The sequence below is a fragment of the Ananas comosus genome, linkage group 6 (genome assembly GCF_001540865.1).
Source record: "Ananas comosus cultivar F153 linkage group 6, ASM154086v1, whole genome shotgun sequence".
NCBI lineage: Eukaryota > Viridiplantae > Streptophyta > Magnoliopsida > Poales > Bromeliaceae > Ananas > Ananas comosus.
Window position 1 is genome coordinate 11,751,880 of NC_033626.1, and position 15,117 is coordinate 11,766,996.

Below are 15,117 nucleotides of genomic sequence, written 5' to 3' on the forward strand. Positions count from 1 at the left end.
TAACGTGCTACCTATCTCTCAAAAAAAATATATATATTTAAAACCAGCACGCTTTCAGTTAAGTTATCAGCCTTTATTGCAACTGAGTTCTTAAACCTCAGCATTTTCTTAGCAAAATAAGAACCAGAGAGTAGAGAAGAACAATTCCATTTTCTCCAGGAAACTTTTTCTCTTTGCCATTACTAGAAAGAGCAAATCTTGTAAAAGAACACAAAAAAACATGTGAAAAGTAGCATAGGAACAAAAAATCTTTACAACAAATATTAATGATTATGCCGTTATGAAGCAAGCAAACTTCTTCACAATCCTTCATCATAGGCCAAACAATGATAATAATTATGAAATTTTGAAGCAAAGTCAACTCCTCACAAGTCACAATCCTTTATCATAGACCAAGCAACAATATATCTTTTTTTCATCTGGACTACTAGCAGGATAGCTATTGCTGAATGAGTTCAAAAACTCCCATGAAGACAGCTTATACAATCGCAAAACCGCACTAGAGAGAACTGAGCAAATTTTTGATTTCAAGGTTTGAAGAGAATTTAATCTGAGATATTGAGATTGTACATAAATACATGAAATTCAGCTATCATCTTCCGCGAGTCGCAAGTTGTATCCATGATTCTTATCTGTTTCAGCAGAGGAAACAAAGAAAAAAAATTAAAAAAAAAAGGAATTATCAGATTAGATCAATGGCGTGTTATCTATACTTTATGCACATATTATGCAAGGTTCGAGCACCTATATATCCGAGAAAAATAACAAGGGAATAGAGTATGTACATCATATGAAAATAGTATATTGCATGCATGTACTTCTAAGTCTAAGCAAAGTGAATATCATATCCAGACTGAGATCCAAAATAAAACAAAATGGGGATTCGAGACTTATTAACCATCTACGCCGTGTAATAGGAGGATCTTAAGTAATATCAAGGTCATTATGTAGCCAATTAAACAGTAGAAAGAAGAGAGTTCCATAGGAAGCCATAAATAAGAACAGAAGCAAAACAAATTACGCTGTAAAACTAATGACTTGTATATAGGCCATGCTGACCAATATATGTATGTAAGTTTACCTGTATCTTTCCTACAATATTATAGAAGAGACATATCTAAATATTTTTAAATATTATAACGATACTCCTTTTTAAGCAACTACTAATGGTTATGTGAAGGACATTGAAAACATGCAAGGAAAGCAGAATCAACAAAAGATCAAAAACTAACATGAATGGAATTTTATACAAACACACTATAACAACCACAATAAGCCACAAATACCTTAAGTGATTATAAAAACCCTCCATACCTTTTGTTGAACTTTTTTCATACACATCTTTCTGGTTGTCATCATCTTTCCATTCACTCCCATCATCATCGTCGTCGTCATCGTCGTCTACTTCTCTCCCTCCATCATTCCCAGCATCACTCTCACTCGCCGTCTCCCACTCAGAATCATCAGCTTCTTGACCAAAGACATCGCCAGTAACACCTCCATGCTTTAAAGCTGCTTCTCTGAACAGCCAAGCAGCACGCATCTGCTTCTTCACCAATCTTTCAGCATAATCAGGAACCTTGTTTTGCCTCAATGAAAGGTCAGGATCATTCGACTGCGAACATTCATTGATAAATAGAATGGCATCCAATAAGCTCTCCTTAGCTAAGTCGAGCATGTCATAAGCCTGGGCTCTTCTCCACAAGCTCTTCGCATGGCGGTTTGGTGGGTTATGCAGGGATAAAGCTCGAGTGGCATCACTAATAGCTGCCAATGGCTGCTGAAGGAGGAGATAGCACTGCGCGCGGTTACTATACAAGACTACTCTCTCTTTTTTAGACTTCATGGGGCAAAGCGCCAATGCTTCAGAGTACTTAGAAGCAGCTCCAGCAATATTACCTGAAGAGAACAAAGAGTTACCTTCGAGTTTGACGACCAACGCTGCCGCCTGTTTTATGTGGAGGTCTTCCTTTGGCATGTTCTTTTCCAATCTTAGCCTCTTCCTGGAGCTAAAGAACTCGGCAATTTCTTCTTCTGTATTTGTGCTAATAGTATCACATGTTGGCACATGTGATTGGATACATTCTTGAAGGACATTAACAATAGTGTCTCCAAGTCGTTTATGATCACCGAGTGCTGAGATTTCTGCTAAATCTATGAGGGCTGGCGCTGCTTTATCAATTACCTGTTAAGAACAGATAAACATACATGTAATAGAGATAGATCATTAAGGAACCCTCTTGATTATAGGCCATTTCGAAATAGACACCTAACTTTAATTTTTTGCATTTTCTAATTGACGCCCCCTCAACTTTTACTCGCTTCGGTTTGAGCTGTTAGGTCAGTATGATTGGGGATTCCATTAAATTAACTGTCCCCATTAGCTATCGGCAGTGAACTGTAGCAGTTATGTCACTTGAAAAGTAGACAGCCATTAAATTTGAGACGAGAACAACGACAATTGAAATTGTAAGGAAGTAGAGCTAACGTATAGTTCGGGGAACAGTCAAAGTCAAGGGGGTTTCCATACACTATTGGGTATATAAAACATCTTACCTTATGGCACGTATTTGGATCTTGAACCAGCCAAAGAAGACAATCGATAGCCATATATTGCCAGTCATCTGAAGAACGAGCAATATTACACAATGCTTCAATCACACCAGGCCTATTAGCGACAGGACCCCGGCCAAGCTTGTGCTGGCAAATCGTCCTCAGCAAACCAATACCCGCCGGCGAGTTTTCATTAACGAGCCCACCCCACATTCCCGGTAACTTAACCAAAAAGTCTGGTTTGCAAATATCCGATAAAAACTCCGGCTTAAAAGCAAAGCAGTTAATCAGCTGCAGAGACCAGCACTGTAGCTGGCTAGCCCACTCCTCAGCTTTCCTAGATTCCATCTCCACACCACCCATGCCACGCGTAAGTAGATCGCAGTGATAGCCGAGCCTCCTATCAACATACTGGTAAAAATGAGAGTAGACAATTTCCAAAGAGCTCGACGCCAACTGAATGGCAAGCTCGAGAATTTCCCCGTGGCTTGCAACAGCTGGAAAGGTGCTTTGGTATGTCGCCAAGTGTCCCAACGCCCTAACGGCAACCCTTTGCTCAACCCAAGTTAACCTACCTCTTAGAAGTTCGACCAAGGGAGGTATTACTCCAGCATGAACAGCAGCTTGGGCGAACTCTTCCATGTTCATAGTGTAGGACCCAATTATGTGGGCTGCATAATACGGAATGTATATGTTCTGATCATGTGAGAGCCAACGACGATTCTTTAGCCCTTTCCATATTAAAGCGGCCATGCATTCGAAAATCCCCAAGCTAATAAATTCGGGATCGTTTGGATGGGCCATCGCAGTGTTCCAGAGGCCGCTGATAGGGAGAACTTGGCCATCGTCGTCTTGCGAAGGGAGGTCTCTGAAGAATTTGCGTACGCTCGATCTTCTTTTGCTCGGATTGGCCTCCTTCATGACGCAGAAGAAGCACTCTGGATAAGGGCAGTCAGGTGGGATCTTTTCCATGATGAAAACCAACAGCTAATTGTCAATTTTAAAGATTAAATTCCCAAAGTTTCTCGGTGCTCCACAGCTGCGTCACGGAATCGCATTAATGTTGTGTCAGTTTTGAGATATTCAAGCGCAAATCGCAAAAGAAGTTAATCAACATACAAGAAACATGAATCCAGAAAATATGAATGACATGTTTTGACCACACAAAATGGCATAGGCATCGAGATACATGTGCCCTGTAGAGTAACCACTGAACACAACAAGATGAGGCACTCTTATTCGTCAAATAGTCAAATCATTATAACAATAAATTCTCTTTCTCTTAATGCCGTATTCGTGTTACGGGATCCTACTCTCTCGCCAATCCCCTCTACTGTACTACTAATTTTGTACTTTACTTATTAACTGCAAAAAACTCCCCTATAAGCTTATTCTTGAGGGCATTCTCAATTAAATATTGCAGAGAAATTTAATTTATATACAAGTCTAAATTGATCAGAATGAGAAACGATATGAAATTCTACTCGCAATTCAGTTCAGACTTTCATATTAAAAACATAATAAAATAAAAGAGCCCCTTTTATGACCAGATCATAAACTTGTATTCCCAGAGATCCATTCATTCCAACACCAGAGCATCAGCACAGTAAAACCAAAAAAAAAAAAAACAAAAAAAAACAAACAAAGCAATTAAGAAAAAAAATTAATTTTGGTTTTCCCTCAAAAGAGAAATGTACGATCAATCTGAGGGACTCGAAGGATTAGAAATCGATTACAAAATTCCATCTTCCATCTTCTTCCCCAAAACTGCTATCACCAAAAAAAAAAAAAAAAGACAAAGGATGTCGCAAGTTTCCAAAATAAAACCAAAATATATAGGGAAAAAAAAAAATTAGGGCATGCGCTACAACGGAAAAAGAGAAAACCCATAAAGGAAAAAAAGCAATCTTTTAGGAAATACACGAACAAATTGGGCGAAACCCACAAATTAATTCAACATGGAGACACAGGTAAAGGGAAAAGGGCCAAAAAAAAAAAAGACGTTTTTTGGTACCTCAACGGAAACCCAAGTAGAAATCGAAGCAGAAACCGCCCCAAATCGAACTCCCAACGCAATGAGCGCCTTAATGCACTACGGAATCGATCAAAGACGACATTTTTATGGACGTGGAGGCGCGATTAACCTCAGAATCCTCCAGAGACAACGATAATGAAGGGAGAGAAGGGGAATAGGAGCGAGCAAATGAGAGAGCTTGCGTAGCTGTGGGGCTCGAACGGGCGAAATGGGCTCTCCCTCTCTCTCTCTCTCTCGATTGGGGAACCAAAGGAGAAAAAGAAGAGCCTTTGGATCCCACACTCCCAGCGAAGGGATATGTCACATTATTGCGTTTTAAAGCTTACACTGCACACTCCACACGCAGTAACTTTCCGGCTTTGGGGACGAAGACAAAGCCTTTATTGCCTGCACCCGCTGTAGGACTACGTTTCATACACCCCAGCTGTGAGCTGTTATATTAGAGGTTTTCAAATTAAAAAAAATCTAATTTTTTGAATGTACTTTATGATATTTATAGGGTTAATTACACCAATGGTCCCTAACCTTTACACTATTTATCAATTGGTTCCCAACTTTTTTTTTTTGCAATCAAGTCTCTAATCTTTTAATTTCATTTCAATTAAGTCTCATCCGTTAGATAGCCGTTAAAATAGACGGAAAAAGCCACGTCATCTCCACATTAACGCCACAGAGGCGCCATGTCAGCGCCACGGTGGAGCTGTGTCAGCGGATTGCAAAAAAAAAAAAAGGTTGGAGACCAAATTGAAAAATGGTACAAAGGTTGAGGACCAATAGTGCAATTAACCAATTAAATTTATAAATTCAAAAAAAAAAATTTAATTTAAGATTTAAATTTTAAATTTAAATTTTGATTTTGAATTCAAATTTAAATTGGAATTCAAATTCCAATTTTGTATTTAATTTTAAATTTTAAATTTTAAATTTTAAATTCAAATTTAAAATTTAAAATCAAAATTTTGAATATGATTTTAAATTTAAATTCATATTTTAAATTTAAATTTCGGTTTCAAAACTTTCATTTTAAATGTAAATTGAAATATCAAAATCAAAATCAAAATTTTAAGTTTGAATTTAAAATTTAGATTCAATTAAAAATTTAAATTTAAAATTTGAATTTCAATTCAAAATTTTAATTCAGCTTTAAATTCAAAATTCAAAATTCTAATTTCTCGTTAGTTTAAAATTTTAATTTTAATATTATTTTCAAATTTAAATTTAAAATTTTGAATTTTTTTTAGGGACTAAAATGAAAAATGTGCAAAGTTTAGGGACCTAATTGACATGCAAAAGGTTGCCACATAGACGCTGACGTGGCGATTCCGTTAATTTTAACAATTTTTTTAACGGTTGGGATCTAATTGTAATAAAATTAAGAGATTAGGGACTTAATTGCAAAAAAGAAAAAAAATTGGGGACTCAAGTGAAAATTGATGGAAAGGTTGGGGACTACCGGTGTAATTAACCCATATTCATAAGCTAAAAACTGTAAAGAAGTTAACTGCACTATCAACTGTTTTGCATCAACTCGTTTTTAATTCATTTGATTTGAGTCAGTTAATAACACTTTAACTTAAAATTTTAAATTATTTATTTATTTTAATAAATTCAAAATAGTCTATAATTCAAGTAAGTTCTGTAAATTTTTATCCTATCTGTAATTTTTACATATCAAAAATTATAAATTTTACCTAAATCGCCAACCTTTATGGTGTTTTTTTTATCTTTTTTTTTTTTTCTCTTATACTGCTTAATGCCTGAATAATAGTCTCAAAATATATGTCTTTTATACATAAATTTGTTGGATAGTGTAGATCATAATCATTGAATTAGATTTTTGTTTTGAAATATTAATCGGTAACTATAACGCACAGTGAATGAAGCATATGTATAGGCCAGGTGCATGAAATAAATTCATGTCTCTTTGATATTTCTCAATTTGCTTTGCCTTTGAGTGCATAGCACTCCGCTGTTTGTGGAAACTGTTTATGTTGCGATTAGTGCAAAGATTATGTATTAAATGATCACGGATTTTAAATTTTTTCCTTTTTTTTTCCATGTAGGATTTGAAAATTAATGTGAGTACATTCATGTAATGAGTGAAAGAATAGGGTCTGATTCACTTTTTTTTCCTCTTTTGTATTAAAAAAAATTGGAAAATGCATTCCCTACAGCCCGAGGGTAAAAAATTACTGGTGAAGTTGTAGGAAATCCACGCTCAATTTTTCAAATTTTTGAAAAATACATTCCCCACAAATAAAAGGCGGAAAATTACTACACACAAAGTTGTAGAAAATTCATGCTCTATTTTTTAAGCCCGTGCTAATTTTTTTGGAAAAAATATGCACACAAATACATATTGCACAAAAATCCATTAGTTCTACTCTAAAAAAATAAAAATTATAAAAATATGTAAAAGCTTTTCCATTAGCCACCTAAAATTGCTATTAAAATTTGGAGTTGAAGCGGTCTTGTACTACAATATCTGAATTGATAGCCTGCTGGTGGATTATTTGGGAGGTTAGGAATAGTGTGATATTTAGGAATACTCAACCAGACCCCCTCCAAGCAGTCCACAAGATTAAACACTCAATGAAGATTTGGGACCAAATTCTGCGAGGCCGACGGTAGACGAACTTCTTCTTTTTTTATCTTTTTTTTTTTCTTTTTTCTTTTTTTAATCGCCCCTTTCAGAGGCCGACGTTGCCTCACCCATGTAGCATAATTCATTTTTTCAATGAATGAAGCGGGTAGCGTGCTACCTATTTCTCAAAAAAAAAAATTTGGAGTTGAAGCTAGAATACATCTAAAAGTATATAGCATTCACTTGTTTTTAATTTTTTAGTCCTTGAATCAAATACTATTTTACCACCGCCACTAAAATTCTAGGCATTAAAAGGCTACGAAGACTGAAAATAAGTGAATAGTGATGCTTCTAATAAAAATAGTTTAGCATAATTCTTAAATTTTGAAGGGATTATAATGCATATCTCCCCTCAACCACAACCTTGCTATATTCTATTTTTAAGTTTCTGGACCAGTTAAAAAGTAACGCTCTAATGAGTTCGGAACTTTTACAAGCTGAAGCAAGATTTTAGTTCTAAGACTCCATTTGTATAGGAAGTTTTTCTATATTGCAGTTTCATAATGCCAGTTATATTCAGTCAATTAAATACTTTATTTTGAGAGAAAAGTATAATAAAAATAAATTTTTTTTATAATCTATGATGTGATAGATAAATTGTAGAAAAGAAATATGATTGGTTGAGGCACGCCACATAGGATATATAACTGACATATTCTAGACCTTTTCCGATTTGGAAATGTGGTAAGAATATTCTGTATATCGTACTCATTAGAGTACAGTAAAAAATATTATATTTAATTACTTTCGTATGTACTGTTACATTGAATTTTATTATAATAAATTAATTATGATATATTTTTTACAATTCCAATAAATACAAAGTAATATATTTCTATCTATTTTCACTTTAACTCCGTTTTATCTAATGTTATTGGATTGCCCTCAATATCAAGAGAGTTCTAAGAAGAAGATGTGTCAAGAACTCTTACAAGCGTCTCGGTAAAGCTATATTAATAGTTAATTAATTCATTAGTCAGGGTACATCAACAAGGAAAAAAAACATAGAAAGGGCAAAAAAAAAAGAAAATCTCACTATATTTTCTTACTCATTTCTAATGCCTTCCTTACTTGTATTTGGGCAAGATTAAATTATGGTAAAAAAAAAAAAGTCTCTATTTGGCCATATTAGAGCGAAATATTAAATGGTGTTATATTTGCTAGCCTTATGTATTATAAGATAGTCATTTAATAATATATTTAAACAGCCAGTTTAAACAATGTTTCTCATTTTTTAAGTTAATAGAAAAAGATTCTCATTAAATGTAACGACACGATTCTTGGTTCAGATAAAGATCAAGAGATTAGTACTATAGGATCACCTAATTTGTCCTGCAGGACTATGTACAAGTCATTACAAAGGACTCTAAAAAAATAAAAATAAAAATAAAAATAAAAATGACCTTTTCCTTTTTGTGAATAGAAGCTTCTAAGTCATTTGAACGATTCATCGAATCTTATTTGCATAATGGCATCTTACATGCGATTGAAAGTGTGTTCATGATTATGTTTATAGCTTATGAGTCGGTAAATTTAAAAGGAAAAAATATATGAAACTTATCTGAACGGTAGACCATTTAGATTTGACCTACTAAATATTTTTAAACTTTGATTTTATTGCTTAATCTTTCAATTTGTTTGATGTTACTTAATCCATGACACTTTAATCGTAAAATTTGAATGCGTCACATATTTTTACAAATTTGAATGAGTCATGATTTGGCTACAGATTTACTTAATCCATGACACTTGGAGGGTGATGGATAGGAAATGTGACTAGTGGTGTAAAAATAATTTTTCCTGAAATAAATTTTTCTCTCAAACCACGACGCTGCCCTGTTGCGGAGCTTTATTCTTTGTCGGCATCGCTCTTTTGTTTTATCTTAATTAATGTAATAAATATAAGTTTGTTATGGCTCCTGTACCAGGGTACACAAACAGCTGTAATGGTATGCAGAAAACTAGTCTAAGAACTTAAGAGCAACAATAAAATCTAGGGATTTAAATAGCTTCTCTAGACACAACATGGTTTCGTTAAGCCGTAATTGCTACGTTACGGGAAGTGGCACATCGAATTCACGTGGGAGAGTACATCGATTACATTGTAGGACAGCTAAGATCTTTTGATATCAGGGTTGTGGTGTTCTTTTTTATTATTATTTTAATTTCTTTTTTTTTTCAGTTTGATGGAGAGTTTTTGATATCTCGGTAAGATTATAATGAAGGAAAATTACACAGAGATTCAACAGAGCCTTATTTGATCACCCTAATGAATCCTCACATCATCAGAACATTGACATGATGGAACTTGTCGTGAACTGATAAAAGAAAAATTAGTTGTACAGTCGAAGTTTTGGAATCTGCACCTAACATCACATTCACTGGTGAAGCCTACTTTCTCATTTGCTTTCGCGGCTGAATCTTTGATGAGCCCCAAGCCCAAATTACAATTACCAATCTTCATAAAACCCAAACAAGTAGTATATACAATTTTCTGTGTAAGAAACATGGGAAAAGGAAAAGGAAACTGGTGCCCCAAGATCCTCTCCAAAACTGAACCTCAGATATTCTCTGTAAGTAAAAAAAAAAAAGGTTGAATCTTATCTGGACTTCTAGCATCATCTTCAATTCTTGATAGTCTCTTGTAAGTATTATTCCGAGTTGGAATGATCAAGAGTAGAAAATGTAGCCGAGTCCAAAACCTCTTCCGAGTTGTCAAGAAAATCCTTGTATCTCCTAGCTCGATGCGATTCAACTCTATTGCTATAAAAGCGCTTTCTCATCATTCTCGTCAGCCTCGAAATCTTCGTTCCCATAAACAATATCAATGACACTCCTTTCTCCCCCCAAAAGCTCCTTACGAGAAACTGCAATTTCAGAATAATCTCCGACTTCATCAGAGCTCTCCAACTCTATCTGCTGCATTTCTGATGCTATCAAACTATCCATCCTCGCCCTCTCTCTGTCCCTTGGATAGGTGCGGTAAAGGAATGAATATATCAAGCAACATAGTGTCATTGGAATGGCGATAGCAGTGTAAAGTGCCTTTGCTAAGGACGCGGCATTTTCTCTGTCTGTTTCAATGCTGGTACTTGCACCTTTTCCATAAGGAACTGGCTTGTAGCCGTAGACACGCTCGGCTAGAAGGCCAACAACAGGTGGAGCAAATGAAGCGAGCACAGATTCAAAGGATCGGTCAAGGGCATAAATACTTGTTCTTGACTTCTCAGGGACAATCTCCGCAAATATGGGGCTGCGTGAAGAACAAAACCATCAGTAAATATTCGAAATAGCTAGCTGCAGAATGTGGCACTGACTAAAATCATTCAGAAGATGTTTCTTAACTTCCATGAGGGCAATTTAATGAGAACTACCTAATTTAACAATGCAAGAAAAAGCGAGAATGATTCAAAATCTGTGCATTAAGTGAATTCCACAAAACGGTGTCTCTTGATTCTGAATGCGGAAAAGCAAGTAGTAAGCTATCCAGCAAGGTATAGGAAATAATTAATAACTTGAAAGCTGTATTTCTATCTGAATAGGTTACCTTAATTGGTAACCATTTAGTACCCGTTCACTTGTTACATCAGTAATGGCATATGTGGCTTACAGCTCTCAAATAAGATATGCACTTTTAAGGCATCACCCAATATATTTACTCATAAAAGCCATGAATTAATATAAATGTTAACTACACAGCAGGTGTAAAATGCACTATAGATTCTTCGTTAATTATGAAACCTCTAAAAAGCAAGGCATATAGCAGATGTGCCTTGCAGATCCTGTGTACTGGAACCACCTTAGATCATCTGTTTGTACATAAACATGATTGACTAGAAATAAAAAAAAACATTGTAAATTGCACCTTAGCTCAGCACTAGAATCTATAGCAGAAGGGGTAGGAAATTTCTCATGACTTCCAATTCTAGTAGCCGTTTTCGCAAATTTAGCAAATATCTCACATTTCTCGTTGCATGTTATGATAGCGCGAGTAATATCATTATCATTCTACTCTCTTAAAAGTAGAAAAGAAAAAAAAAGAAGAATTAAAATGCCAACATACTTGTTTGTGGCAGGAGCATTCCAGGAGATGCTAAGACCCATAATGAACATGACAAAGGCGTGCCCAAAAGCTGTGGAGGGGTCATCAGGCAAGGCCAGCATCAAGATGGCCCCAAGTGGGATTGCAGAAGCTGAGCTTATCTGCGACAAAATAATTCTTCCAGAGTTTGGGTACCTTTTCGCAAGAGAATCGCCCATCTTTCCACCCACTAATCCCCCAATCGAACTTGCCACAGCAAACATGCTCATAAGAAACCCTGTCCCCTCATGCGAAAACCCCATGAGCTCCAACCACATAGGCGCAAATGATAGGGCGGACCAGGGAAATGTGCCAGTAACACCCTGAGCTACAATAATTCGAAAAGAGGGGATTTTCATGACAGCCTTAGCTTCTATTATAAGATCTTTTACTTCTTTCAGTGCAGACTTTCGTGCAGCAAGCTCAGTATTAGTCGTTACTCCATCCGGAAAATGCGGATCCGCTGCAAAGAGTCGGACCAAGATTCCTACGACTACGCTTATTATGGCTACAAGATGGAAGGCTATTCTCCACCCGGCAATACCCATGAATGAAGTTGATGCCAGTAGGAGGGTGAGAATCCCGCCAATTATGGACCCCAGGTTTCCAGTAAGTTGTAACCATCCAAAGGCGGAGCCGCGTGTGCTATCATTGGTTGAGTCGGCAACAAGAGACTGGATGGCTGGGGTCACTAGGGCGAGCCCAACACCATTTAACCCTCTTGCAATTGCTACCTGCACAGTTATCAAGTTTAAATCACATCAGCACACATTTTTTTCAAGGCCAAACTATCGTAATCTTCTAGGAAGTTCGATTTCTCGTAAACAAGCACAGTTGAGAATTAGACCAACCAGATAAATGTGTATCTTTTTCAACATGTACAATCTAATTTCCACTCAAATAATCCCATTGTTGGAAAGTCACAGTAGTCATTAAATAACCAATGCTAGCAAGACCTCTTTACCTAACATCAAAGCATCCTGCACTGAACTTACAGACTAGATTATACACTTAAGCAAATTAAAATGGGAGATATTTATAGTGTTTATTTTTTTTCAGTAACTTAATTAATCTCGTTTCCCCTCTGATTGAAACCTCAAACTATCGCAGCAACCTATTCATAATTACAAATAATTGAGGGGCAAGTCCAAGCGCCAGAAAAGCAGAGAAAGGTAAGCTCAATGGCAATGTTGTTATAAACTGATTTTGGAGAGCCAATGTCTCAAATGTTCACAAGTGACACACTACATTAAATTAAATTTAATCTATAATCTCCTGCCAAGAGGCAGAAACTAAACTAATCCTCTTCTACATTACAGCTAATGCACAATCCCCTGCCATGTGTCAACAACTAAGCCTACAAGCAAAAATTCTTATCCATTTCGGATAAACTAAAGTGTTATTAAATAAGCATCCAACGATTATACATCACCGACTAAGTAGTAACCACGCAACACCTCCATTTCATGATCGTCGCCGTGTTATTAAATAACATCAAGATCATATTTTCTTATTTATAAAAAGAAAGGGTTTCAGCTCAATTCACCGAATCCACACTGCATCCTATAATTAACGCTAAACTTTTTCTACAATACTATTCATAAAATCAAAACAACAACAAAATTGTAAGTACATATTATGCTCTATTCATATAATCAAAACAAAAACGAAATAATAAGTGGATATTACGGTAACCGCGCAACAATACTAAAGCCAGTTCACCGCTCGATTCAACTCCCAAACCCACACAGACCCCAAATCACAATTCACAGCACAACAATAGCAACCAAAAGAGATCGAGATCAATCCCTAACCTCGAAGAAGGTGTCGGAAACCGCGACGAGGAAGGTGGCCGCGGCCCACAGGAAGGCGCCGAGGGCGATGACGTGCGCCCTGTTATGCCTCACGGCCATGTACGCGGCGAGAGGGTAACACGAGGCTTGGACGATGGAGCGAAATAGGGTTAGGGATCCGAGCCCCGTGGGGGTAGTGTTGAGCGCCGCGCCCACCTCCTTGTACACCGCGGGGAGAAGCGCCTCGTCGGCCCTCTCCATGATCGAGGCCAAGTTCACCAGCACCAGCGTGCGCCGCTCCTTCCCCCCCATCGCCATGGGAGACCCTCCTCCTCCTCTTCGCTCCTCCCTCCTCGATCGATCTAGGACGAAGCTCAAAGGGAGGAGGAGAGGAAGTGATAGAGACGAAGGGGGAAGAGATCAAGGAGAGAGAAAAAAGAGGGAGCGTTTCGACCCGCGCGGGTACGGGTCGTGTGACGCGGATATCACTCCGCGAAGGAGAATATTCCGCGTGCGCGTGGTTTGAAAATTTGAATTGGGATCGCGAGTTTTGACTACATTATCTACCCGGGGAGGGAGAGTTTGAATTGTTCTGGACGGTTTGACTTTTCAAGGAAGTGAAAGCTTTTGGAATGAGAACGAAATGCTTTCTCAAATCCGAATCAATTCCTAATTTTATCTTTTTTTGCAGATCTTATTTGGTACTAATTAAAGTGTAAAAGGGTATCTATTAAACAGCATTTCTCTAAATAATTAAAAGAGACTTTTGCTCACAAATGGTGTAAAAGTTTTTTTTAAAAAAAATTTTGGGCAAACTTATAAGGACGCTATTCTACTCTACTCGAGAGTGTAAAGTTGTTGATAAAATTTTAAGCATACCCAAATAATTACTGAATAAAAAATTTCAATATCCAAACAAGATCTTATTGAACAGTATAACGAAACATGTGAATTAAAATTCAAAGACATGATGCTTGAAAGGATTTTTGTTTATTCTACGTAATTCGCATTTTCACCTGAAGTTGCATCCTGCAGGTCCCCTATAGAAACCAATGCCCGGGCCAGCTATGTTTGTTGAAATATCACAACATGCAGAGCGGATACTATTGGTTACATAGAACAGGCAATCATCTTGCTTTGGCACCACTTGCTGATTCTCGTCACCTATGATCGTCGTGCGCCGCACGTACGCGGCTTGTCCGTAGCTTTCGTACAGGTAATGCCCGCTACACTCCGGAGCAGGGGTGTCAGCGAGCCGAACATTAGGTTTTTAGCTTTTGGATTGAGAAATGTATTGTTAGAATAATGTGGGCCCCCTAGAGTTAAGTGAGTGGTTGGTTGAATAATATAATCTAATGGGTAAAAATAACCAAAAGATTAAATCTAACGGTGAAAAACTCGATAGCACCAAGCCGTTGGTGCTATTGATAGTATCCCAGCCTATATATATATATATAGTACGGCTACTATACTCTTATGAGTATAGAGCCTTTTGTACTCATAAATTTTTTACCGTTTGATCTACCCTTTAATCATTTTCATCCGTTAAATTATACTATTCAACCAGCCACCCACTCAACCCTAGGAGGCCCACTATCAACCTAATCGTAACCACTTTCATCCCAACCGCACATTTTTTTATCTGAACGGTCAAAAAGTTATGAGTATAAAGGGCTCTATACTCATATAAGTATAATAACCCCAGCCTATATATATATATATATATATATATATATATATCCTTCTTTTTTGACCTAATTGGCCTGCAACAATACTTTAATCGGAGCGAAGTAGAGTCAGAGCTCGAGCGAGCTAAGCTGAGCTTGGTTAGTCTCTAAGTTTGTCTAAAGGCTAGCTTGAGCTTGACTTGATCTAGCAGGGGTCGAGTTTAAGCTCCAGTTGCCAAACTCTCAAGCCCGCTCGGCCTCGGTGTAAGACTATTTTATCTACTATTTACGTGGTTTTAATTTACGACTCTCATGATGCTAAGGGGGTGTTGTGTTTACAATTT

The 15,117-nt window shown here is 36.9% G+C and overlaps 2 protein-coding genes across 2 annotated transcripts; both read right to left on the reverse strand.

Moving 5' to 3' along the window:
• LOC109711728 lies at positions 236 to 4,924 on the reverse strand. Its single transcript, XM_020234922.1, has 4 exons — positions 4,568 to 4,924; positions 2,557 to 3,592; positions 1,315 to 2,185; positions 236 to 632 (listed from the first exon to the last, which is right to left on the reverse strand). Exons 2-4 carry the CDS (start codon positions 3,523 to 3,525, stop codon positions 586 to 588), a joined length of 1,887 nt encoding a protein of 628 aa, XP_020090511.1. The 5' UTR covers positions 3,526 to 3,592; positions 4,568 to 4,924; the 3' UTR covers positions 236 to 585.
• LOC109712244 (tetracycline resistance protein, class B-like) lies at positions 9,463 to 13,584 on the reverse strand. The gene is made up of 3 exons (XM_020235704.1): positions 13,128 to 13,584; positions 11,296 to 12,047; positions 9,463 to 10,485 (listed from the first exon to the last, which is right to left on the reverse strand). Exons 1-3 carry the CDS (start codon positions 13,422 to 13,424, stop codon positions 9,996 to 9,998), a joined length of 1,539 nt encoding a protein of 512 aa, XP_020091293.1. The 5' UTR covers positions 13,425 to 13,584; the 3' UTR covers positions 9,463 to 9,995.

Bases quoted from the DNA above. Each gene is read 5' to 3' on its own strand.
- LOC109712244 (XM_020235704.1), bottom strand. From the start codon at position 13,424: ATGGCGATGGGGGGGAAGGAGCGGCGCACGCTGGTGCTGGTGAACTTG. The intron at 12,048-13,127 runs GTTAGGGATTGA...ATAACTGTGCAG, and splicing joins TTTCCGACACCTTCTTCGAG to GTAGCAATTGCAAGAGGGTT. The intron at 10,486-11,295 runs GTATGTTGGCAT...TTCTTCACGCAG, and splicing joins AATGCTCCTGCCACAAACAA to CCCCATATTTGCGGAGATTG.
- LOC109711728 (XM_020234922.1), bottom strand. From the start codon at position 3,525: ATGGAAAAGATCCCACCTGACTGCCCTTATCCAGAGTGCTTCTTCTGC. The intron at 2,186-2,556 runs GTAAGATGTTTT...TGTTCTTAACAG, and splicing joins ATCCAAATACGTGCCATAAG to GTAATTGATAAAGCAGCGCC. The intron at 633-1,314 runs GTATGGAGGGTT...CTGCTGAAACAG, and splicing joins TGAAAAAAGTTCAACAAAAG to ATAAGAATCATGGATACAAC.